Raw genomic sequence first — 26240 nt, 5'->3', positions numbered from 1 at the left:
GAACCAGAGCAGAGCGGGACCTCTGCCCGAGCGGAGTCGCGGGGCGGGGCGGGGGGGGCGGGGCCGGGCCGCGGGGCAGCCAATGCACGTCCAGGGGCGGGCCGTAGCGGCGTGCACTGCGTCCGAACACCGCCGTTAGGAGAAAGCAGCCAATGGGAAAGCCGGGGCGGGGCGGCGCGGCCAATGGCGCGGGCCGGTTTGATTCAAAGGGGCTATAAAAAGACCTGCCCGTCCGCTGTCTTCCGAGCTCCGTAGGGTCTGACCGCCGCCATGGCTTTGTTGCGTGAGGGACTGGACGAGCTGCCCGCCGCCTGCCTGTCGCCGTGCGGGCCGGCCAACCTGGCTGAGCTGTACAGCGAAGCGCAGCGCCTGGCGCTCGAGGAGCTGGTGGCGGGCGGCCCCGACGCCTTCGCGGCCTTCCTGCGACAGGAGCGCCTGGGTCGCTTCCTCAACCCCGACGAGGTGCGCTCCATTCTGCGCTCGGCCGAGCGGCCCCGCGAGGAGGGCGCGGCGGCGGAGGCCGAGGACTCCTTCGGCTCGTCACACGACTGCTCGTCCGGCACCTACTTCCCCGAGCAGTCGGACCTGGAGCCGCCGCTGCTGGAGCTCGGCTGGCCGGCCTTCTACCAGGGCGCCTACCGCGGCGCCACGCGCGTCGAGGCGCACTTCCAGCCCCGGGGCGCGGGCGCCGGCGGCCCCTACGGCTGCAAGGACGCGCTGCGCCAGCAGCTCCGCTCGGCGCGGGAGGTGAGACGCCTCGGTCCCGGGTCGGACCGGAGACCCTCTTCAAGAATGGAAAACCGGGGCCTCTTGGGAGCCCAGGGCCCCACCCTGTGTATCACCCCTAGAATTCCTGATCCCCTGGCCCCTCCTTTTGGTTGGGGAGAGTGGGAGGAGTCTCGGTCGCCAAGAATCGAATTGTGCCTGAGTTCCAGCTCCTAATATTCACATCTCCTGGGAAAGGGGACCATAAATACCTCCGTTTTCAAATCTTACTTAAACCAAACCAGATTGCCAACCTTCCTGGCTGTCAGCCAACACTAGATCCCACTTTCGGGGCTTCTTAGGAGTTGCTTTCCCTAGGCAAAAGTTCCTGAAAGATGGTCCCCAGGGACAACTGTGGGCCATTAGGAATCTGTTATTGCTAGGCACCTCCACCTGTCTCATATTGCAGAAAGCAAATACAGGCAAGAGTGGCAGTACATACAGAGCGTGGAGAAAGTTGCTCCCTCTGTGAATGGGTGGGGCAGGGAGTTGCTTTTTCATAGGCTGGATGATGCCCCAGTTAGCAGTGGCTTCCTAAAATGCAGACCCCTGCATTAGGTCGACTCTGCTCACAGCGGTTTTGGTGCGGTTGTCCGACTCTTAAGTGTGACATGGTATTGGGGTGCAGGGGGAGGGAGGTCTTGTCTCACCAGCCAGGATGGAACTGCAGCAGCGTGCTTGGTACCTGGCAGTCAGGAAGAATGCAGCACGCAAGGTGGGTAGTCTCGGCCAGGAACATGGCAGTAAAGCACTAGGCCTTAGCAAGACTAGCTAGGGGTGGCACTTGAGTGTGAGTGTGAGTTACGATATCTGTGCATCAGGTCTAGTTGAGATAGCCAACCCCAGGAACAAGCCCCAAGTCTCCCAATGTTCCTGATGCTGCCTGCTTTTTTTTTGCCTGATGATGGGGTTGTGGCGGGTAGGAGATACAATAGGCTAGTGCCTTGCCTTTGGGGGAGTAGATGTGAGCTCCAGCGAGGCCAGTATCAGCTCTGTAGTGCTTCAGGTATGCTGAGGGTCCTTTTGATGCGGCAGACACTGGGGGTTCAATGAGAGATTAAAAAGATAGAAAAAGGCTCCATTGTGGGGTTGGTGTGCATTCCCAAAGCTTACCCTCCAGGATGAGAACCTGGGCACTTGGAACTTGAGAAAAGGAACGAACAGGTCTCCATACAAGAGAGAGATTGCCCTAGCCCCGTGGTCGGCAAACTGCGGCTCGCGAGCCACATGCGGCTCTTTGGCTCCTTGAGTGTGGCTCTTCCACAAAATACCACGGCCTGGGCGAGTCTATTTTGAAGAAGTGGCATTAGAAGAAGTTTAAGTTTAAAAAATTTGGCTCTCAAAAGAAATTTCAATCGTTGTACTGTTGCTATTTGGCTCTGTTGACTAATGAGTTTGCCAACCACGGCCCTAGCCTATTGCCCAGCTTTAATTTTGAGTGGTAGTGAAGGGGCACTGGAGCTAATGCCAGAGGGAAAACTGTCTATAAACTCTTTGGCTTTAGAAGGGACTTTCGGCTGGCGCTCAGGCTCTGCTGTGTCCTGGGGCATTCTGTAATGCTGACATTCCTGGGTAGAACCTCCTGTTCCATGCTGTGCCCTAATCCAGCCAAACACTAAAATCTTTAAGATTCTGTATTTGGAACCTGGGTGATTTTTAACTGATAACTGGCAAATTACCTTTAAATTTGGTAAGTATTTTCAGTGTCTCTCCCATGTGCCCAATACTTGCTTTTTCAGTGTCTGCTGTATATCAGACACTGTCAGGGGCTGGGGCCACAGGTGGAGGGCATGATCCTTGCCTGCACTTGAGAATTGACAGTCTGCTGGTGGGAAGCAATGAGGTGGCTGCAGGTAGTAGGGGAGGGGCTGAAGAAAGAAAGCCTCTTAGGAGTGTGGTGAACTTGGAGCTGCATCCCAGAGGATGGGTGGTGGGGCTTGCCAGGCCAGAGGGCAGGGACTGGCCCAGAAGTGTGAAAGGACCTGTCATGTTTGGGAGGCAGCCAAGTTCCTTACAGCTGGAGCAGAAAGTATGTGAGGGTTAGTGGTAGGAGAGGAGGCTGGAGGGGGGCATGGGCCAGACTGTCAGCCTTTGCACACTTCTTGAAGGAGCACTGGGGAGCCCTTGAAGGTTTAGAAGGAGGAGAGGAGCATGATCAGTTTGGTGTTTCTGCAGTAGGTGGGTGCGTTAGAGACTAGTGTCCAGGATGGTTGTAAGGAGGGGACCAGAGGGATCTATGTGTTAGAAGAAGGTGTGTGCTAATAAGGCAGTGCTGGGGCAGGGAGGTGAATTTTAGGTAGAATTGATAGGACTTGGTCGTTAGATGGCCTGGAAGGGTAGTGAGGGAGGGGGCAGGAGAGTAGGCAAAGCCAAGGAGAAGAAGGTATAGGAAGAGTTGAGGATAGAGGTTTTTTAGCTTGATGCTACCAAATTAGAATACAGGAGAATAAGGCTGAGGGTGTGGATGGGGAGATGAGTTGGATTTGAGACTTGCTAAATGTGATGTCTCAGAAACCATCTCTTTTGTTTAAAAAAAAACACACACACACCAAAAAACATAATGCTTTCTTTGCCAGGCACTGTTCCATGTAATCCCATTTTGCAGGTAATGGAATTACCGAGATTTCACAACTGGTGAAGGACAGAGCCAGGACTCAAACTAAGGCACAGCATCTGTTAACCATTGTCAGCCACCACACTCTGCCTGTGCCATGTGGAGATAAGGGGCCATTTTTGTCCTCAGGTGGACAGAGGCTTATGAAGGAGACAGGTAATAGAGAGCTAATCTGGTGGCTGGTCCAGTGCTGCTGTTCTGGGTAGAGGTGTGTGTTGTGTACACAGGAGGGGCTGTGTCACTTTGGCCACATATTTGCAGTCCGGTACCTGCGACAGCAAAGACTGTGAAGATGCAGGTCTCAGTTGCACGATGAGATGAGAAGCCATTCTGTATCTGTGCTGTGGTAGCAAAAACACTTGATGATGATTGAGCAGTTTTAATGGGTCAGTTTCTGTGCTAAGCCCTTTTCCTGGATTCTCTTATTTAACCCTCCCAGCCTTAAGAGGAAGCCACAGTTAAGAAGAGGCCAGGCACAGAGAGGTTAAGTAACTTGCTCAAAATCATGCAGTTAATGGGGGACAGAGCTGAGCTCAAGCCCAAGACTGCCTGGCTCCTGACCCCATGCTCTCAATTACTGCTCCACATGTCCTCTGTGCTGTGAGGAAGGATTGCTACATAGGTAGTTTTCAACAGGCTGATGATTTTCCCGTTTCTTAAGATTTGGACTTTTAATTTCCACATGACATATCTTATGAACAGAAAATGACAGTGACAGTACTAAATCTGCCCTTTTCTGGAAGAAGACTGGGCATAAGCACAAAGCAAGGTTATTTGGTAAATGGCAGTGTCTAGTTCTGGTTTTGTAGCCTGAATGGACAGTTCAGTTCTGGGGTAGGTTTCATCCTCATCCGGGACTCCTGCTGCTTTTTGAGCTGTTCTGACATGGAAGAGGGGCTCAGAAGATACTGTGGAGATCCATCATATGCACCTTTGATCATTCAGCTACATGCATTTGTGGGGGGGGGGGGGAAGGGGAGGGGTACCAAGGGCGACAATGCAATAGTTCTGGGGATTCTGCCTGCCTTTCCACGCAACAAGTACTTATCCCACAGTCGGTGTGACTGGGGCTTCTGCCAGTCTCCATTGGCTCAGTTTCTGTGTACCTTTCAAAGTGTGGGTATTCTGCCATAGTAAGTGAGGTACGACGCTTAAAAAACATGATTTATCTACGACATGGCTTCTGCATACAAGCTGACTATTTACCTTGTGCTCAGTTGAGCTTCACCAAAGCTGGAGAAGATATGGACTACTTTGGACTTTTTAAAAAATATATATTTTTATTGATTTCAGAGAGGAAGGAACAGGGATAGATAGAAACATCAATGATGAGAGAGAGTCATTGATCAGCTGCTTCCTGCACATCTCACACGGGGGATCAAACCTGCAACCTGGGCATATGCCCTGACCGAGAATTGAACTGTGACCTCCTGGTTCATAGCTCTATGTTCAACCACTGAGCCACACTGGCTGGGCTGCTTTGGACTTTTTGAGAGCAGAGATGTTTGCTTCCTAAGGAATTTTCAGGGTAATTTTGAACTATATAGAATTTTCCCCTTACACACCTACTCCAAAATCTATTCCTATACTATTGTATTTTTTAAATGTTTGTTGGTTAGTTTATTTATTTCAGAGGGAGAGGGACAGAGAGATAAACATTGATCTGAGAGAGAAACATCAATCGGTTGCCTCCCATATGCACCCCGACCGGGCATCAAACCCTCAGCCTGGGTATGTGCCCTGACCAGGAATAGAATTTGCTGACCTTTTGGTGCATGGGATGGCACTCAACCAACTGAGCCACACTGGCCAATGCTATTGTATTTTTAAAAATATCTATTTTTATTGACTTTTAAGGAGAGGGGGGAGGGGAGAGAAACATTGATTGGCTGCCTCCTTTACGCCCCTTACCAGGGGCATGCCCTCATTTGGCCATGTGCTTCTGCTCTGGCTATGGGGCTGGACCTGCTTTCTGCATGGGCAAAGCTCATCTTCCCAGGAGGTTCCTCACTCCTCAGAGCCATCGTTCTTAACAGCTGCCTATTCCATTTGTGCTTTTGCTTCAAAGAGGCACTTTTGCTGTGACTTCATCCTTGGGTATCCTTCTGATAACCTGAGCATTAGTAGATGCTGTCATTGTGTTGACCAAGAGTCCTGCCAGGACAAGTGGCAGCTGAGGAATCTGTCAGAGACCCCTGGTGTGCATGAGGTTGTATCTGAATTAAGGCTCTCCTGATGTTGCTCAACACTCCTCTGAGTTACAATAGAGCCTGTGTGGTGTGATCAGTTTCTGTTCCAGATGCTCATATCAACGTAGGGCAGGCTTTCTCAGCCTTGCCACTATGGATATTTTGGGCCAGATATTTCTGTGTCCCAAGGGGCTGTCCTGTGCATGGTAGGGTGCTGAGCAGCATTTCTTCTTAATTGTGGTCAAATATACATCACAAATTTACCACTTTTTTTAAATGTTTATTTTTCCCCCCAGAGAGGAAGATAGAGGGAGAAATAGAAACATCAGTGAGAGAGAATCATTGATCAGTGCCTCCTGCACGCCCCCTACTGGGAATTGAGCCGTAACTCCGGCATGTACCCTGACCAGGAATCGAACAGTGATGTCCTGGTTCAGAGGTCGATGCTCAACCATTGAGCCACACTGGCCAGGCAAATTTACCACTTTTTAAAAGTGTACATTAAGTACATTACATTGCTGTGCAACCATTACCACCACATATCTCCAGAACATTTTCTCCTTACAAAATGGAAACTCCATATCCTATTGAATTCCCTATTCTGTCCTCCCAGCCCCTGGCAACAACCATTTTATTTTCTGCTTGGCCATTTCATTTTTTTATTTTTTTCTCTCTTTATACCCATCAGACAGAGAAGCTGAGGATTATTTTGTGGATATAGGATAAGTTATCTCAAGAAAAAGAAGTAGTGTGTATGTATTCATTTTCTAAAATTCCTGATGCAAATGATAGAACCTCTGCACTGGAATTTGGTGGCAAAAATATGAATAAATATATGCAGTAGGTTATTTGTTGTAGCATTAATTTAATAGCAAAAGCCCGGAAGAGCTCAAACACCCTCCAGGAGAGGGTTGGTGAGTAAACCTACTCTTCTACATAATGGAGTGTCCTGCAGCTCTAAAAAGGAATGAGGACTAACTCCCATTTTTTGGTATGAAGTGTCTAGAATTTCAGTGACCAATACAGTAGCCGTTAACCACATGTAGCAATTTAAATTTATATGAATTACAATGACATGATAAAAGCAGTTCCTCTATTGCACTAGCCACATTTCAAGTACTTAATAGCCACTTGTGGCTAGTAGCTATCTTGTTGGGCAGCACAGATATAGAACATCTGCCATCTCAGAAGGTTCTGCTGGACAGCACTAATCTAGGACAACATATCATATGCTGCCTTTTATCTACAGAGGGATATGAACACATACACACATGTATAAACATACTCATATTAAGTATGTTTAAGCATGCATACACATACGTATTTTTATTTTAAAAAAAGGGAAGAATAAACCGAAAACTAATTGAAATTATTATCTTAATGGGGAGGGAGGAAAGGAAAGGAAAAAGGAGGGAAGGAATAAGGATGTAATCCAGGATCTCTGAATGTACCTTGTTTTGTAGATTGGATTTTGAAACCAAGCAGATGTTTTCTGTAATTATAAAATAAAAATAACTCAGAATGGTTGACCGACAAGCCCTTCCCTCTCTCCCCCAACCTTTCCCCCAGCAAGAAAACCCCAAAACAAACAACACACAAAAAACCATCTCGATGCTTTTCCTTCCCTTTCTGAAAACCCAGCCCACCTGTATACTTCAGGCTGGAACAGTACAGAGGAAATGCGGCTGTGTGTATGGTCAGTCCCTCTACAGGCCAGTGAAAACCTGGCTCTCCCCCTGCCTTCCTGGAGAGGCACTGTGCCACTCTCTGCAGGTGGAGGCTATACCAACACTCCAATCTGACATTTGAATTGTTAATTTTATAACAACAGCCTATGAAATTTAGAGAGAAAACACACACAGGCAAAATTAGGTTTTGCTATGGAAATTTATGTTTTCTTTTTATTAAACCCTGGAGATGATATCATGATAGTTTAAAGCTTTTTAAAGAAATTCCAGCTGAAACCGGTTTGGCTCAGTGGATAGATCGTCGGCCTGCGGACTGAAGGGTCCCAGGTTCCATTCCGGTCAAGGGCATGTACCTTGGTTGCAGGCACATCCCCAGTGGTGGGTGTGCAGGAGGCGGCTGATTGATGTTTCTAACTCTCTATCCCTCTCTCTTCCTCTCTGTAAAAAATCAATAAAAATATATTAAAAAAAAAAAAAGAAATTCCAAGGAGAGAATTTCTGTTGTATTAAAAGCTGTAAGAAATTGAGGGAAAATTTATTTATTTATTGTTAATCCTCGCCCAAGGATATTTTTACATTGATCTTTTTAGAGAGAGTGGAAGAGAGAGGGAAAGACAAACATTGATGTGAGAGAAACACATCTATTGATTGCTCTCCTGCCCCGATCAGGGTAAAATAAATAGGCTGGGGAGAATCCTGCAACCTAGGTACGTGCCCTTGACTGGAATTGAACCCCGATCCTTTGGTCCGCAGGCCAGCACTCTATCCACTGAGCCAAACCCGCTAAGGCTATCTTTTGCTTTTTTAGCAAGAGTATTTTCAGAAGAAGTGGCTGGTGTCCTAGGGAGTTGAAGGAAATTGACTTTGGGTGTCATGTGGTCAGTGTGAGGAATTCATCAGCCAGGCTATGTTGACCACTGGATAGGTTGACGCATCTTTGAATGTGCGCAGAATTTTGGTAGAATTCCAAGCATGTTGCACACGTGTCCTTGCTTTATGACTATGGGTGGGAAGGGAGGGAAACTGAGGTGCAGTAGGAAGGGGTGATTGACACAAACATCCTGCTTCATGCAGAGGAAGAACTGGAATGAGAACTGGAATGACTGAGTGGCCTCTTGAGGCTGCTCATGTGCTGGGTCAGCTCCCAGCCCAGCCCATCGAGGGCGTATGAATCAGACTTTAGACCTGGAAGGGGATGTGTTTGAGGAGGCAGCTCGGGTAAAATGACTTGGCCAGAAATAGTGGCAGAATTGGGACTAAATATTAGCTGCCATAGGAGGGCTTTCTGCCAGGAACTGTCAAATGTTGACATGAATTCTCTCATTGACTGAACCCTCAAACACTATAACATATACACAGTATTATTTGCACCTTAAGTAACTTGCTAGAGGGTACATGGTGCTTGAAAGTGGAAGATCCAGGATCCATGTCCAGGTCTAATTCTATAGCCTGTTCGCATAATATCTTTGTTTCTCAAGACATCCTCATTTAGTCCATTTGGAATTAGCAGTAGCACCTTCAGAGAAAAGGTGCCCACTGTTCTAGGGAGTTCTAAGTTTGCTTAGTATTTGCTCTGATTTATTGTGTGTTATTTGTAATCATCCTCTGTGGTGGGCTTGATCCCACGTACTTTACTGATCCTTTCAGGATTTAGTCCGGGCTCTCAGTCATTTGCAGACTGAACATTACTAGACTTGTTTGGAGTAATGTTTAGTTTAACACTTTACCACATAGCTCTGGAGTCACACAGACCTGAGCTGAAATTCCAGCTCCTGCATTTGTTTAACTGTGTCACTTTGAATGAGTTACCTAACTTCTCCAAGCTTTATTTTTCTCATTTGTAAATTGGGGATAACAATTAATGGGGTTTTGAAATATCTAGGTATCTCTTTAGAGCTTTCGTGCAAGAAGACATGTAGAAAAGATTCCAGTTCTATGTGGAAAGTAGCATAAACAGGTTTTGTGCCCTTCTTAAAGACCAAGAATACCTGAGACTGTTACTCTAACTGCATGGACCACCAAGTCCCTTGGTATAAATCAGCAAGGGATAGTTGGTAGGGTGGAGTGAGGCTTGGGGCTTTTCACCTGCGATGATGATGTGGGATTGACAGGTGTGGCTGCTCCAGATGTGGCTGAAGAAGTGTAGGAACAGTATGGGGTACCAGGCATGACTAATTTGCACTGAGTTTCAGATGGGTGTTGACACTGGAATAGACTCTCAAAAGTCACCACTTACAGAGTTTCTAGCCCTAAGAAAGTGGGCAGGCTCAATGAAGCAGAGGCTGGGACAGGGCAGGGCCCACAGTGACCACACAGGCACTTGATGGCCATGGGATGCCCACCTTCCTGATGTCTCTCCTTTGTCCATCCCTGAATTATTCCTCAGGGAGGGAGCAGTGACTGGTTTCTATGCCTCTGTCAAGTCCAGATGTACTTCTGGGGCCCTGCAGCATGAACACCAACACCTAGGAGATGTGTCCGGCCTTGGAAAGCAGGCACTTGGCTGCTAGTGAATGAGTCCAGGTCATTGATTGGCTCACTGAAGAGACTGTTCCCTCAGAGATTTGAGAAGCCCCAGGTCTAGTTCTACTCTGCAGAGCTTGGTTGCATGGGGACTGGTGGGGCTGAGGAGGGAGAGTATAGGGGAGCAGGGCTTGGCTCTTGAAGGAAGGAAGGAGGGATTTCCTACTGATTGCTTAAATGTAGCAGGCTGTTCCTTCTACAGAAGTCTTGAGTCCTGCTCTAGCCCAGCTGGCATGGCTCAGTGGATTGAGCGTTGTCCCATGCACCATAGAGGTCGCTGGTTCGATTCTCTGTCAGGGCATATGCCCAGGTTGTGGGCTTGACCCACAGTAGAGGGTGTGCAGGAGGCAGCTAATCTATGTTTCTCTATCATCAATGTTTCTATCTTTTCTCCCTCTTTCTATAAAAAATCAATTAAAACATACTTTAAAAAAAGAGTTCTGCTCTAGTAAGGGTACAGGGGAGTCAGGAAGAAATGCCTCAATCTATCCTCTAAATACCCTGTGGGTGCTGGGGACCAGCATTCAAACCAGTTATTGTCAGTACACACAGGAAGGGTTGAGGCTTTAAAAGCAAACAGTGAAACCTAACAAAGCTGTTGTTTGTACAATTGTTTTATGGAGTTGTGAATCTAAATTCTGTTTGGCAGGTGATTTATACTAATGGCCCTGCTCCTGAGTCCCTGGCTCCAGCAGTTCTCCACCTTCTCTAACCTGGCCAGCTGGGCTGGCTTCCTTGGTGCATGTCCATTGGCCCCATCACACTGTCTTAACCCTGGCTCATCCTGTGTCCCTCAGTAGTAGGGTTTCTTGAGGACATTGATTGACCCTAGGTCCTCAAAACCCAGCGCCATGCCAGGCTTATGGTCGGCTCACTGGATGTTTGAAGGAATAGTGGGATATAAGGGAAGCAAGCAGGTATCTGTGTTCCTCTAGCTTTCTCTTGTGAGCTTTACTCTCATTCTTACACCTGTATAGAACCCCCCATGAAGGTTTTACTGCCAGTTTTGAAGCTTCTCTCTCAAGCCTCTTTCTTTTTCTGTTTGCTGTTTATGTAAACCTGAATCTTCCCCTGTCTCTTCCCACCCTTCCTTCCCTCTTCTTTCTTCTTCCAGTCCATGCAGTCCATTGCTTGGCTCTCCCATGGCCCCTTTCCTCTTTAATCCTCATTGCTTTCATCACCAAAACCTCTGTCACATTAAAAAAAATAAAGTGTTCCTAAATGCTTGCTGAACCTAAAAGTATCTAAGTGCCTGCTGTGTTTTGGGCACTTGGGTACATGGACCTGTGTTGGAGGAGCTGGGGCCAGATCTCCAGCCTACCCCTTCCTTTCTTCCAGCATCAGCTTCTTCAGTCTGTTGTGGTCTTCACTTTGAACTCATTACTCTTCTTAAACCCCTTTCCCTCCATTGCCTGTGTGATACTGATTCCTTGGTTGGCATTCAAGGCCTTCTGTGATCTTGCTCTTTGATCTATCTCTCAGTCATGTCCTGTTGCTCCCTTTTGTGCATACTCCACGTGCCAGCCAAACTGGTACATACCCCATTATTTCCTACTTCTTCCTCTGTCATCACGTGGCTTCCTGCCAGCATGTCCTCCCCTTCATTTCCCCCCTGTCCAAATCTGTCCTTATTTGTGATTCAGCTCAAAGGCCCTCTCCTCCAGAAAGCTGCTCTGCTCTTACTTGGTAAACAGTGAGTTGCCTGTGGTGCGTCCACCACTGCAGGGCAGATGCTCTACTGTCCCTGCTCTCCATAGTGTCCCCCAATCTCATTGCCTCTAACAGTACATACCATTTCTCTTCCCGCACCCCATGTCCTCCCTTTGCAGGTAAGTTGTGTCTAGGTCAAATTCTTCACAGCCACCTTTCTGCCTAGTACAAGGATTCAGCTCGCAGTAGGCTCTGAAGGGGTGCTGGCTGCATAATTGAACACCAGTTTCAAGCCTGAGCCCCTTCCAGGCTTTGTCTCATTTAATCCTCACAACAACCCTTTGACGTAGATGCTGATATTATCCATATCTTCCAGAGGAGGAAAACGAGGCTCAAAGACATTGAGCAGTTTGCCCAGGGTCACACAAGAGCTGGGATTTGTGTGCCCAGGCTTTTTCTGCCTTTTAACTATTGCTATGTGACCTCAATGCATGGGGTAGATACAACTCCAGTTAGGACGTATAAAAACCCATCAGAGGATACAGACTTCTGAAGATGCCACCGATTCAGAAAGAACTCTTTATTTTGTAAATTACTGTGCCCAGTGAGTTTCCCTGTACCCTTTACCAAGAATAGCTCACAGCTGGGGTCTCATCCAGATCGGGGAAGATTCGGGGGCTGCGTGGAGGTGCACAAAGGGTGGGAAATAGGTACATCTGTAATAGTGTCAGCAATAAAAATAAAGTTAAAAACAAAAATTGGGGAGGGGAGGAAAGGGGAGAAGCAGCCAGAGAGATAAATTGATCTTTCCAGATTTTCTCATTTCAAGGTCCCTCCTCCTGGTAGATGGGACTTGGGTGTTAGAGAAAGACAGCATAATTGCCTTTCTGTCTATGCACTTCTTTAACCTCTTCCCCTACCCCCCAAATACTTAAGGGGTAAATACTGTTAGGTACCATCCTGAGTCCTCTCGGGCCAGAGATTGAATCAGTCCCGTTCAAATGCCTCTGCTCCCATAGACTTGAGACCTGTAAATACTTTAACGTTCAAAACAAAGAGTTAACGTGATTATAAAAGACGTTTTTACTGTTGAGGTTGGGAAGAGAGAGAAGCCCTCACAGCCGCAGACTGTAAAAGGCTCCAAGCCGTGGCTTCGGGGAACAGTTTTGTTAGCTTACACCCCCACTTATGACTCCATTTGCAGGGACTTGTTTCTAAGCCTGGATGTTTTACATCCCCAGCGCCCTGCCAGGAGTTAGCTGAGGGCCATGGTTTAAACCTGCAAAGGGTATGATTAGAGGCTTTGTGTCTGGAGCTCTCTTTAGCAAGGAAAGCTGGGAGCTGGCGATGCCTCCCTGTGTTGAACTGTCTGGATAGCTCAAATTCTGGACTAGTAAAGTGATTCAATGAACAGATACTTAAGAGATCTTTTGTGCCTTGCATTTCATGTAACATAATAATTTAGTTCTCACTAACCTATTTTGCAGCTAAGGATACAGACATTGGAAACAGCTGTAATTTTCCCAAAGATACCTGACTGAGGAATCTCTTAACTGTAGTCTAATGGGGAGAAGAAAGGACTGGTCAAGCTTCAGGACAGAATCCTTAGGATATATTTCCATATTCCTGTTCTTGTGACTTATACTGTGGACAGATAGATAATCAAGAACTAGAGACCACCTTTTATAGAGGGGAGACTGGTGCTGTGGGAGCCATTTGGTTGGATCCTGACTAGTGAGGGAGTAGAACATTATGAAGATTTGGTATCAGTGTTAGAGGCACAAGTGGGAGGATCTGCTGCTTACCTGGTATGGTCATTTCCAAGCTCTGAGTTGGTGGTGGATGGGATGGGCCTGTCTCAGTTGTAACAAAAACTCAGAGCTTATGATTCAAAATCAGACAATACTCAAAATCACAGATTTAGAGAATGCTACACCCAGAAAGGGCCTCAGAGAATCTAAGGTTTTGTTTACTTTTGCAGATAGGAAACTGAAGCTAGTGTGGAAGCAACAGGCCTAAGAGAATGGTGTGTTAGCCACAGATTCTAGACAGCTTGCTGGTCTGAGCCGAGCCTATAGGACGGGAAGGGGGTTTAGTAAAAGAAGAATGGACGTCTGGTCTAATTAGCATATTCCCCAAGTTGAATGGAACAGGATCATAGGAGGGCAGGGCAGTGGATTAATGTATGTTTCTGAGAAATTAGCCAGTGTGGAGGGGAGTGGCTAGGAGGCAGTTGGGAGGGTTAGCTAGGCCAATTCCAGATTTGTAGGATACAGTGACCACAGTGTCTTTGGAGATGGGAGTCCACAATGAGGGGAAAAGCAATACTGCAGGAGGAGAAGGGAGGATATCATAGGATGGGGATCCTTTCCCAGCTATGAGATAGGGTCCAGAGTCCGGACAAGGAGCCGAAGATGGTGGTGGCACGAGCTGACAGCTTGCCCTTCCTCACCCTGACCCTGCAGGTGATTGCCGTGGTGATGGATGTATTCACAGACATCGACATCTTCAGAGACCTGCAGGAAATATGTCGGAAACAGGGAGTTGCTGTGTACATCCTTCTGGACCAGGCTCTGCTCTCTCAGTTTTTGGATATGTGTATGGATCTGAAAGTTCATCCTGAACAAGAAAAGGTTTGTGTTACACTGTGTCTGATTTCACCACAATCAAAAATAGGACCTATCTACATAGCAGTTGGTAGTGGTATCCCCATTATAAGAGAGGGAACTGAGGCCATGAGTAAGGTGATTTATTTGCCTGAAGTCTCACAGAAAAGAAACGGCAGTCAGGATTCAAATCTTGGTCCCTCCCTCACATCATGCTGCCTCCTAACTAGGAGCCTGACTGTTCACGTCAAGAGGCTGCCTTGGATGCTGCTGCTTTTGACTGTGGTGCTGGTAGGTTCTCATTTAATCATAATGACCACCATTTATGGTGTCCTTGGCACTGGCCTAGGCTCTTAACAAATATTATTCAATTTAATCCCCACAGAAGCCTTATTGAGTAAGTGGCAGGAAGGGGTGACACGGAGAACCTACTATCTACAACTGGAAAGTTAGTGGGACTGGAGTTTGACTCCCCGTCTGCCATCACTGTCCCATGGTGTGTCTCATGTCTCTATAAAATTAGGCTTTTTGTGTCCTTTGCTCTGAGCATGACTGAATTTAAATCTAAGGTTAGTCCTGGCTGGTTTGGATCAGTGGATAGAGCGTCGACCTGTAGACTGAAAGGTCCCAGATTTGACTCCTGTCAAGGGCACATGCCCGGGTTGCGGGCTTGATCCCCAGTACGGGGCGTGCAGGATGCAGCCCATCCATGATTCTCTCTCATCATTGATATTTCTTTCTCTCTCCTTCTCCATTCCTCTCTGAAATAAATAAAACAATATTTAAAAAAAATCTAAGGTTGTACAACTTAACTAGCTTGCTCTCTTTAGTGGAAAGAGGCAAGAAAAATAGTCATACTTACTACACCATTCTTTTTTTTAAAGCAACTTAAGCTGTGAGCTTCAGGATTTAATTTATCAACTTAGTTCATCGCCTATTAGCACCTACTCTGAGCTATTCTAGGTACTGGAAATAAAACAGTCAGCAAAATGAACAAAAAATATGGGTTATTGCATATGGGACATACAGTTACTGCCTTGTTATTATCAAGCAATTTTGGTTTTGCAATATTTTAGCAATTTAACTTTTCCCACAGAGTTCTTGTTGGTTGTTTTCCCTAATGAGGAAACTGAGGATTGGGTTTAATTAAGTAATTTTCAACTTGTTGCTAATGTTACAAAGCAAATCATGGTGGAGGTAGGATTGTAGCATGGAGACCCAAAGAAATGAACCAGCTATGTGACCCAAAAATCAAATGAAAAATGAGATCAGGTCAACCCAAGGAATATGCAAATCAGGCATGGAAAAGTACATTGTCCTGTAGCCAAATGTTCATCTATGACTGCTCACAGAGAGCCAGGTGAGGAAATTGAAGGCATCAGTGTTTAATTTCAAGGCACTCATTCTGTAATTAAGGTGGTATGTTATCAGCAGGAAAATCACAGTTTAGTTCTAGCCACCACTTTGGTCAAGTGATTGTCTGTGATTCATCTACTTGGCAGAAATCTAGGAGTACTGTCTGCCTACTCAGTTGCCCCGTGCTGGTTGGTGTCTTTATGGTTGTCTTTTATGTCTGCAGGAGGAGTTGGAGGGAGGTCTGTACCTCTGGCCTCACCAATTTTCATCATGTCTTAACTCCTTCCTAGGGAAGCACCATCTTTGCTGGCTGCTTCTCACACCCGGGTGTGTCTATGCTGGTGAACATGTGCCCTCTCCGAGCTGGGGCTGACTTCCTCCCCCAGGCCCTGGCTCTGCAACTGGTTCAGATATTGGGTGTCCTGTCTGTAGGAACTTGGTCACACATTGGTGTATAGGCCTCAAAAGTGCTTTGGCCACAATCACAGAGGCCTGTAACATATTCTGATATAAGGGCCAAAGAGAAAGATGCACAAAATCAGGCCTAAATCTGCCCATAGTGATATTTTTTATGCTTTTTATTATATGTTGATCCTTTGAAGCTCTGCTTAGGAATCATTACCTTCTCCAGGAAACCCTCCCCTGCCAGCTGCATATGTACCTCTGTGGAAGTTACTAGCTTTTTAAAAAAATTAATTTCCATTTTAAAATAATTTATGATTTACAAAGGAGTTACAAAAACAATACAAGGAATTCATGAATATTCTTTGCCCAAGTTCTCTAAATGTTAACATCTTCCAAATCTCAGTACAAATTTGAAAATCAAGAAATAAACTTGATATAATATTGTTATCTGAGCTAAAGATCTCATAAATTTCACTAATCATTCCATGGAAGTCCTTTTTCTTGTCCAGGATTCAATCCAGGACCGTAGCTGGCACATAGTTGTCATGTCTCCTTTGCTTCCTCTCATCCTGAACTGTTCCTCCTTTGTCTTTTAGGGTCTTGACACTTTTGAAGAACACTAGCCAGTTTTCTGTAGAATTTAGGTTTCTGATGCTTCCTCATAGGTAAATTCAGATCATGCATTTTGGTAAGAATACCACTGAAGTGATATTATGTGTTGCCATAGTTTTCTTTGGTTTGCCTTTTGTTTTTATTTTTGAAGTGATAGATTCATAGGAATTGCAGATAATACAGATGTTTTCATGGATCCTTCACCCAGTTTCCCCCAATGGTTATGTCTATGTAACTTATAGTACAACTAGAGACCTGATGCACGAAATTCATGCAAGAGTAGGCCTTCCTTCCCCCAGCTGCCGCCCCCGGCTTCCCTCTGGCACCCAGGACAGGGATTCCCTCGTAGCCCCAGCTTTGTCCGGAAGGACGTCCGGTCTAATTAGCATATTACGCTTTTATTATTATAGATAGCAAAAGCTGGAAATGGACATGGGTTCTGTGCCATTTTGTCACATGTACATATGAGTAACCACCACCACCATCAAGATACAGAGCTATTCTGTACCATTGAGATCTCCCTCATGCTACATCTTTATAGTCACATCTACTCCCCTCTCTACCCTCCTCCTACCATCTTTAACCCTGGAAATCACTAACTTGTTCCCCATCTCTATAATTTTGTCATTTAGGGAATGTTACATAAATGGAACCATATAGTATCTGACCTTTTGATAGTGGCTTTTTTTCCTTCAGCATAAAGCCCTTGAGATCCATCCAAATTGTTGTGTGTTTGTTCCTTTTAATTGCTGAGTAGTATCATGTTATGGTTGTTTAACTGTTCATCCATTGAAAAGCATTAGAATAATTTCCAGTCTTTTATTGTTATGAATGGATACTATGAATACTTGTGTACAGGTTTTTGTGTAGACATAGATTTTCACTTCTCTGGATGATTTAGTCTTGTTGTAGTTTTTAATCATTCACTACTTTTCTCTCTCCTGTCTAGTCCTTGCAGGTCAGGAGCATGCCTTTGCTTTATCGCAAGAAACATGCCTTATATCTCTATTATTTCAAGGGCCGGCACATAGGGGCTTTCTTTGTTTGTAGAATGAATGAGAGAGTCAAACAAAAATCTTAAACATTTAATTTGAATGTGTAAGATTTCTAAAAATATTTAGCTACCGATCTGCCCCAAAGAATGCAGATTGTCTTAGTATTTTGCATACCATTGTATATACATTTATGTGTGTCATTTTACAAAGATAATTATGCATGTACATGCAGTATATAACCCCAGTATGATTCCATTGTACTTTTCTGGTAAATACATATTTGTAGAAAATATGACATTGCTGATTAAGCCACATGTGATATGAATGTTTGCTGCCTCAAGTCCTGTATTAGAAAAGGCTCATTGTATGTTCTCTAGACCCATTGTTGTGTGTGGGTGAGGATGGTCTGTTATTTATTGGTGAGTCTATTAGACAAAAGAAGTAGGAGAAATATCAACTTAGCTTCTTTAAACCTTTGTTAAGATGTTACTTATTACTAGTGTGTTTCCTTTGATAATTTAATCCCCCATGTTTTATTTAAAAAATTATTTCTTAGATTCTGTTGTTTAGTATCATCAAAAAGTGAGTCTTCTTTTAGAGCACATGTACATATGAACTAAGGATCTCAAAAATAAATATAAGATATGGGCATATGAGAAGCTGGACTAAATGTGAAGCAACATTACTTGAGCTCCTGAATGGTGACTGAACCATTCATTGGCCAATAAATTTGTCTGTTTGGGAATTCTAAACTAAGCCCTCATGCCTTAATCATTTGTCCACTAGATTGTTCATTTCTTTTTTCCACACTCTCCTGCCAACAGCTGATGACAGTTCGGACTATTACAGGAAATATCTACTATGCAAGGTCAGGAACTAAAATTGTTGGGAAGGTTCATGAAAAGTTCACATTGATTGATGGCATTCGAGTGGCTACAGGCTCCTACAGGTAAGTTTCTCACCTGTCCATGCTTATTAATCTAAATTTTTTACGAGAAGCATGCTATGTAAAGGCAAAAGCTTCCCACCCTCCCACCCCCTAACGCCAGGCTTTATGGCCAGGCATTCTGAGATGTGTGCATCTGTGTGTGAGTAGGTTAATCAGTGCTTCCTCCTACAGAAGGTAGTTGAGGTTGGGGTCACCTCCCCTGCCCTGTGGTCCACAGAACTGAAGTGCAGAGGTCAAATTTGTCTGGAAACCTCACGGTGAGCAAGTCCTAGATTCAAGCTGCAGCTAGGCCCACAGTGGATGAATTAGGAATAACAAAGACAGGACCAGTTTCAAGTCTGGTTCCTGGGTACTTTGAACGCCTTGTCCCTGCTCACTTGGTGGTAAGGGCAGTCTCAGCCATGGGCATCAGAGTAGAGGGCAGCTTACACGTAACTCTTTCACCTTGCTTCAAGCCTTGTAATCTAGTGCTTTAGAAAGTACTGATCCATCTTCCTGCTCCACCTTTGAAGTCTCACATTGGCAACGGCATCTTAAGGGAGAATGCAGAGAAGTTGAATAGAGGGTGGAGGTAATGAGTGGTTAACACTAATCTCCAGAAGTTAAGACATGCCATTTTTTCTCCTGCGGCTTCGATGTTTGGCCAGCTCTGCATTTGATCATCTGATGGGGTGGGGTGCATGAGGTGTGTCTGAGAGTTTAAAAATGAAAAACTCATTTTTAAAGAAACACACATTCCTGAGTGATAATTATGTGTCAGCCCTGGGTAAAGGTGGGCATGGAAAGATTTGTGGACGATGCAGATGGTAAGATGAAGAAAGCCTTGATGCCTTTCTTCTCGAACAGTACCTTCAATGCTGGGGAAAAATTCCCACTTCCTTTCATAAGAAATTTTATTTTATTTTATTTATTTTTTAATATATTTTATTGCTTTTTTACAGAGAGGAAGGGAGAGCGATAGAGAGTTAGAAACATCAATGAGAGAGAAACATTGATCAGCTGCCTCCTGCATACCCCCTACTGGGGATGTGCCCGCAACCAAGGTACATGCCCTTGACCAGAATCGAACCTGGGACCCTTCAGTTCGCAGGCCGCCGCTCTATCCACTGAGCCAAACCGGTTAGGGCCATAAGAAATTTTCAATAACTGGAGGAATCTAGATTTTTCACCCAAAGTAGGATTGATCTGTATTAGCCAAACTTAGCTCAACTGGCTTTTGGCTATTCTAAAATATAAAAACCACCCTCTACAAATGCAGTATGCTACCATTGAGGATGAAGATGATGATAGCTTTCATTTGTTGCGGACATTTTTATAATCCTGGTATTAGATAGGTGTCTTATTTATGTGATCCCATTGAGGGTTTTCAAAAAACTCTTCTCTCTCAGTGGGGTGATTGCAAGTGCAGAAAGCTAACTCAAACCATGCAGATGGAATTTTTTGACTCCTGTGACTTAGAAGTGTCGAACGGTTTTCAGCTCTTCTTGACCTAGAGGCCATCCATTTATCTGAACACTGTCTTCTGGTTCTGCTTTTCTTCAGTTGGTCTTTATTCTCAATCAGTTCTCCATTTGAAGGCATAGATCCAGGCTTCATAGCTTGTGGCCTTTCATAGCTGTCTTCCAAAGAGAGAGACTTTATTTCTCTCAGCACTGCTTTTAATCCTTGAAAAATTACTTGGCCTGAGAGTGGGTCACATGCCCACCCTGGGTAGCTCCCCGTATCCAAGCGGATAGGATAGTCTGGCCATCCTGGCAATATGCTCTTATAATTGGAGAGGTGCATAAATGAAGACCTTCTTAGCTAGGGTGGACTTGGGTTCTGTCACCAGAGGAAGGAGGAGGGATGCTGGACAGTCAGGGGCACATGGCCTACTCAGCTCTGAATGTGCTTCCAGCAACAGCGTCACGGTTAGAATAACAGCACTGCACTGGCCATACTTAAGGACTGGGCCTGGTCTGGGGTCCACCACAGTTTCCTGCTATGAACCCACTAGCCGTTTCCTCACTTCGAAAATGGCACTGGCCAAATATTTTAGAAACCCTTTCTAGTTTTAAAAAACTGAGGCTGAAGATGTGTAGGTTTTAGTGTGTTGGTTAAACAGTTGGTCTTTTAACTTTTATGTTAACCTATATATGTCATATGCCTATGTTAAGGCTGAATTTACACTACGTGATAGGTATGCTGTCATCACAGTTATGAATCTTATGTAGCAGGATATCTGGGCTTTATTACTCAGATTGACATAAGAAAAGACTAAAGTTGCTTATTCTTACCAGCATCTGTTTGTTTTTAATCCTCAAGTTTTACATGGACAGATGGCAAATTAAATAGCAGTAATTTGGTCATTCTGTCCGGCCAAGTGGTTGAACACTTTGATCTGGAGTTCCGAATCCTGTATGCGCAATCAAAGCCCATCAGCTCCAAACTCCTGTCCAGCTTCCAGATCAGTGGCAAGTTTGACCATCTAGTTGACCGGAAACCATTGTCTAAGGAGCTCACGTTGGGCAATCTGCTGCGGCAGCGGCTGGCCAGGCTCTCAAGCACCCCCAAGAAGGCCGAGCTATTGTGTGGGGCACCCACCAAGGACAGGGCAGAGGCCAGGCGCCACGACTCTGAGTCTTCCACCATCAGTGAGGAAGACTACTTTAACAGCCACAAGGAAGAACCAGAAGGTGGAAAGCTGACTGATGCCGCCACTCAGACAGAGCCAGGAGAGGAGATGCCAGTGGTGAGCGTGAGTGACTCGGGAACACAAACCAGCACCGCCATAACTAGTGCTGGGACCCAAACCACAGTTGCCACCAGGGCAGCGAGCTCCCAAACCATGGTTCGGTTCATGTCGGCCACCACCCAGACTGATGTGGACGAGAATGTTGTCTTTTCTCAGGGAACCCAGTCTAAAGAAGGGTCACCTGTATCAAAGATGTCTGTCTCGAGATCTTCCAGTTTGAAATCGTACTCCTCGCTGTCTTCCCAAGGCTCTGTGGCAAGCTCCATTGGCTCCCAGACTTCCATCAGAACCACTGACCTCATCCTTCCTGGACATTCCCAGTTCTGGGGCACCCCCCACTTTGACTCATTTAGAAACTTGAATAAAGAGCGGCAGTTTCACTTTTCTGCCGTCAGGTCCCGGCTCCACCATATGCTGGCCATGTTGTCAGGGAGAACAGTTCTTACTGAGAATTATGTTGGCTTTAATTCTGGCAATTTTACCAGAGCACCAGTTAATTTACTGGCTATTCGAGATATTACACTCTATCCCTCCTATCAGTGACTGCTCGGTGTTCAGAGCCCCCTGGGTTCCTCCAGGCTTGCAATAGACATCATCAGAGCATCCTGCTCTGCAAAATGTCTCCTGTCCCTAATTGTTTTTCTTTGGCCTGACTTTTAGTCACCCTGATTTTCTTTGAATTCTATCAACTGCACATTATTTTACATGCTTTAATTTTGTTTTTGTCATATATAAACTAGCTATTGGTTTTATGATTTAAACACTATGGGTACAGTTTCTTTGCACATTTTTAAAAAATATATATTTTATTGATTTTTTACAGAGAGGAAGGGAGAGAGATAGAGAGCTAGAAACATCGATGAGAGAGAAACATCGACCAGCTGCCTCCTGCACACCCCCCACCAGGGGATGTGCCCGCAACCAAGGTACATGACCTTGACCGGAATCGAACCTGGGACCCTTCAGTCCACAGGCCGACGCTCTATCCACTGAGCCAAACCGGTTTCGGCTCTTTGCACATTTTTAACATTGATATCTTTTAAAGAGGTAAATTCTGGTAAGAGATAAAATATGTTTTGCATTTTCCTAGATTTGTGTGTTCTTCTGTGTTAGAGCTTTGAATCACTAATTTTTATGGTCAAAATCCTGTGTAGAATAAATGGTTTCTTAAATTGTCTCTTCTTTAGGATATCTGTGTTCTTAGTATTAACTAAATATAAACAACTTTTATTTGGTGATTGCTTGAGTACCTTTTTTTTCTTTCAGGCATTTTTCTCTTTAACTTTGGGAGTATGTCACAAGTAATGCACCTAATAACTATTTTTGTGTGGAGAAAAAGTACATGATCCAAATTGTAAAGGAAAATATTCACTTAAAAGTTAGAAGACATAAAAAAGCAAGCATCAGGGTCACCCCTTCCTTAGCATTATGAATATTGATGTTACTCTCTCTATAGTTTGAATGAAGACACTTGTCAGAAATTGCAGGTCTTTTTATTGTGACTCTAGCTGTCTCTTTTCAAAGAAGAAGCTTGAGCTATTTAGACAGTGACCTTGGTTCTCTGCTTCTCTGCCAAAGAAGGCCTTAGTTGCATTTCTGGATTCATCCCTGATGTTAACTCTAGTGGCCCCATGGGCTTAATTTCATCAGATGGGTGTATTGACAATGATTTAGCAATCTAATATCCTGGACTAGGGGCAAAGAAGACACTGATAATTATCCCAGATTCCTAGTTCATTGGCAGGTAATGCAACTGGTTTCTACACCCTGCTAATCAGGGTTAGTCTGATTGTGGAATCCTGTTTTTGTCTTGTCTCATTTGCATGGACAGACTAAAGGAAGAGAGTTAAATGATGGCTTCCTTTGTCTAATCTGGCTAGAGCAAAAGAGGTCTTAATAGGAGAGGGTGTTGTCTGCCATGTAGACATTTGCTGATGCACCCAGATCATGAGTACACCTACAGTGTTTTGTTTGTTTCTTTGTTTGGTTTTACTGGAAACATTTATTATGACAAGAAGTGAGAGCTACACAACAGTGGGTTTGCCCAAGGTTAGAACTGTGGCAGGAGGTCCCAGGGCAAGGGCCTCCCTGCCCACCACAGGCTCATCTCTTGCCTGGAGGAGACCTTTGGCACTTGGCTGGTGGGGACAGAGGGCAGGTGAAAGTCTATTAGATCCAGACTGTCAGAAGGGTCTAGAAATGAAGTGGGGAGGGCAAGTTATTAAAGTCCTCATCCCATTCCCATCCTTGTTCTGGTTCCCGTTCCTGTTCTCATTCCCGCTCCTGCTCCTGCTCCTGCATGGTCTTGGGCTGAGTTGTGGAGGCCACTGGGTTCCTGGTCGTCTTAGGGCTAATGATGCTGCTGCTGTTGGTGTCACGGGGCCCATACCAGCCTGCCCAGAACTGGGTGTCTTTGCCCCCATGGTGGAAGAGGATGTGGCGGACGCCTGGAGGGTAATCTGAGAAGGTGTGAGAAACCTCTGTCCACTGGGCATCATTCCACTGCTAGATGGTCACAGGTGGGGGCTCGAAGGAGGCCAAGGTGATGTAGTTGGCTGAGACCAGCTGTACTCGGATGTTGTAGGTGCAGCCACAGTCTGCTCTGGCGGCGAACCAGTCCTTCACCACAATGTCAGGCCGGATTATGTCCATTAGTTCCTCCCAGTAGCCCTCAGCTTTGAGGTCCACCATCTGGGACTTGAGGCATAATCCAAAGGATGTGACGAAGTACTTCCTGACCTTGGAGTCAGGAAAATCTTGCCCATGACCTCCAGGTAAGCTCTCCATCTTCCAGTGGTCCCCCCCATTGTAGTCGATTTGCCAGGATCTCATACCCTCTTCAGCACATGGGTTGTGTAGGAGGTTCCTGTGGAGGCTGCACAAAAAGTAAAAAATCTTCCAGTCAGACACAGGCTCATCGCAGTCCTCGGTGATGAAGCCCTCACGCAGGCTCTTGTGTTTCCAGAGGGTCACAAGGTCGATGAGGTTGCACCAAAGGTTGCAGACAGGGCGGCAGTCCAATACCAGCTGACGGGCAGGCACGTATGTGAATACCTCCAGCAGGATGTTCTCAGGCAGTTCATTGATGCTGATCAGGGCCACACCTGGGCTGGGGTGCACACACAGGCCTGTGTGTGTGTGTGGCGGGGAGCAGGCAGGGGGGCAACAATGGTGGTTATGAACCCTGACCAAGGAGGTGGATTCCTCAGATCTTTCAGGGTCCTGGCGGGCCTGGGCCTCCTAATCCTGCTTCCTGTCACGCCTGTCACCCCCCTGCCTGTCCTGCTGGCCGTGACTTGAGCACCGGGTGGGACCTGTGCTGTGCGTCAGCCTCTTTGTTTGTGTTTAATACTGTATGTTTTTATTGATTTTTAGAGAGAGGAAGAGGGGGAGAGAGAAAAGCATTTATCGCCTTCCTCTACATGGAAAACCCAAGGGTGAGGAATGCAAACTGGAGTCAGGAATGAGGCTACAGGTGTGTGCCCCAGTGACCAACACACTTACTTTGGGTAGGAAGCTTCTCAGTGGCCAGGGCAGAAAGAGAACCATGGTTGGATCTACCATTCACAATGTCCCTCAGATCTAAGATTAAAATCCAGGTATAGGAAGAACAAATTCAGTACTAAAATCAGGTAAGAATTTCTCACAAGTATCCTCTTATCAAAATGATAGTTAAGCATTCTGATAATAAACACAATGACACTAAACTCCCCAAGGGCAGTTGTCCATACCTAGAAATTAGTTAGATGTATTCAGACGAAGTGAGCATGGAACGTGTGCCTTATGTTGAATATGTTCATATGAGCAATATTAACATTATTACATTATTCAGTAGGTTCACTGGTGCCACCTGGAAATACGCCCCCGTTTGCCTGGCAGAATTGCAGTTCATTCCTGTGAACACCCCATTTCATTTTCAAGTGTCCCAGTTTGAATAACAAAACATACAGTCATTCTATCTAGAAAGCTCCAGACCAATCTCAGGAGGCCCTCCCTCCCCAGCTCATCCAACTCCATAGACATGCATGTTCTTCAGGCCAACATGATAGGCTCCCCTGATGGCTGAGTCTCCTTCCGTAGTGGATCTCTGTACCTGAATCCTTGGAGCTAAGTAAACACTTATGTTAATACATGTGTGAACTTGATTCTTGTGTGCAAGCCAACAAAGCAGGCAGGTTTACATATGTTACAAGTTTCAGAGGGCTGCACCTTAGACTCAGTGGAAAATTCCAGTATAGTACAATTCTGTAAAAGCAATTCTACAAAGGACAACCTCTTTTCAGGCTGGAAGGTAGCTCTCTCTGATGTGGCTTGATGAAGTAGACTCAAGGGAAATTAGAATTTTTCTTAGGAAGCCAAGAGTTCTAGCACATGACTACATAGGTGGTGTTATGGACATCTTTTATTTTTACTTCATTCACTCATTTGCCCTCTCATCCTCTCACCCTCAAATTTCTCTCTGAGGAAGCATTCTGTTCCCAACTGTTAGTCCATATGGTTCTGGCGAAGCTGACCACACCTGACTTGGGGTAGAGTGGGTGACCTAGGTGTAAGCCAGTACATCATAGTTGTTGGCTCTTGTGACTGAATCAAGGATGGATACATGGCCAGGTACTTTTGGAAAGAAGCTTGATGCCGAGAGGATGTGGTGGCTAAACTGACATGGCCATCTAGTTATCGTATGACACCTGGGTCAGTAGAAGAGAGAATTATATGAGCACAAATGCAGCTGTGTCTCAAGTCAGAACTACTCTTTTATGAGCCATTTTTGCTTAAGTGAGAATAACACTTGTTACAGAAAAGCCTTAAATGATACCAAGACGAAAAGTGCTAAATCTGCCTCCTAAACATGGCCAAGATGGTTGGACAGGATATAGTTCAAGGGAGAAAGTACCAGTTACCAAAGGCACAGAAAAACTTGTATCATGTACCATGAAACATGATTTTGAGGAGCATCTTTCTAGAAAACCTGTTATCATTCAGAAGTTGCAAAATGTAACCCTTATGTAACAAAATGATCAAACTTTCATGGAATTGTTGGCAATGAACTAAATAGATTCTGATTGCCATCTCAAGACATGAAGGTTTTCATTTTAGAGTTGTTATTTTAGGCCATTCTTTCTGAAAATATTTGATTAGGAAGGATAAGATAGT

General features: G+C 45.4%; 1 protein-coding gene and 1 pseudogene across 1 annotated transcript; one reads left to right on the top strand and one right to left on the bottom strand.

Annotated features, from left to right (window-relative positions):
* Positions 1 to 261: 261 nt before the first annotated feature.
* FAM83D (family with sequence similarity 83 member D) lies at positions 262 to 22263 on the top strand. The gene is made up of 4 exons (XM_008158438.3): positions 262 to 747; positions 13895 to 14062; positions 18228 to 18352; positions 20657 to 22263. The coding sequence occupies exons 1-4, from the start codon at positions 271 to 273 to the stop codon at positions 21627 to 21629; spliced, it is 1743 nt and encodes a 580-aa protein (XP_008156660.2). The 5' UTR covers positions 262 to 270; the 3' UTR covers positions 21630 to 22263.
* A 1006-nt stretch (positions 22264 to 23269) lies between these two features.
* On the bottom strand, positions 23270 to 25756 carry LOC103303936 (F-box only protein 6-like; annotated as a pseudogene).
* Positions 25757 to 26240: the final 484 nt, after the last annotated feature.

This window comes from Eptesicus fuscus, chromosome 12 (assembly GCF_027574615.1).
Source record: "Eptesicus fuscus isolate TK198812 chromosome 12, DD_ASM_mEF_20220401, whole genome shotgun sequence".
Taxonomy (NCBI): Eukaryota; Metazoa; Chordata; class Mammalia; order Chiroptera; family Vespertilionidae; genus Eptesicus; species Eptesicus fuscus.
Note: the sequence above shows the minus strand (reverse complement) of the source record. Positions and strands in the feature narration are given on the sequence as shown.

Bases quoted from the DNA above. Each gene is read 5' to 3' on its own strand.
- FAM83D (XM_008158438.3), top strand. From the start codon at position 271: ATGGCTTTGTTGCGTGAGGGACTGGACGAGCTGCCCGCCGCCTGCCTG. The intron at 14,063-18,227 runs GTTTGTGTTACA...TCCTGCCAACAG, and splicing joins TTCATCCTGAACAAGAAAAG to CTGATGACAGTTCGGACTAT. The intron at 18,353-20,656 runs GTAAGTTTCTCA...TTAATCCTCAAG, and splicing joins GTGGCTACAGGCTCCTACAG to TTTTACATGGACAGATGGCA.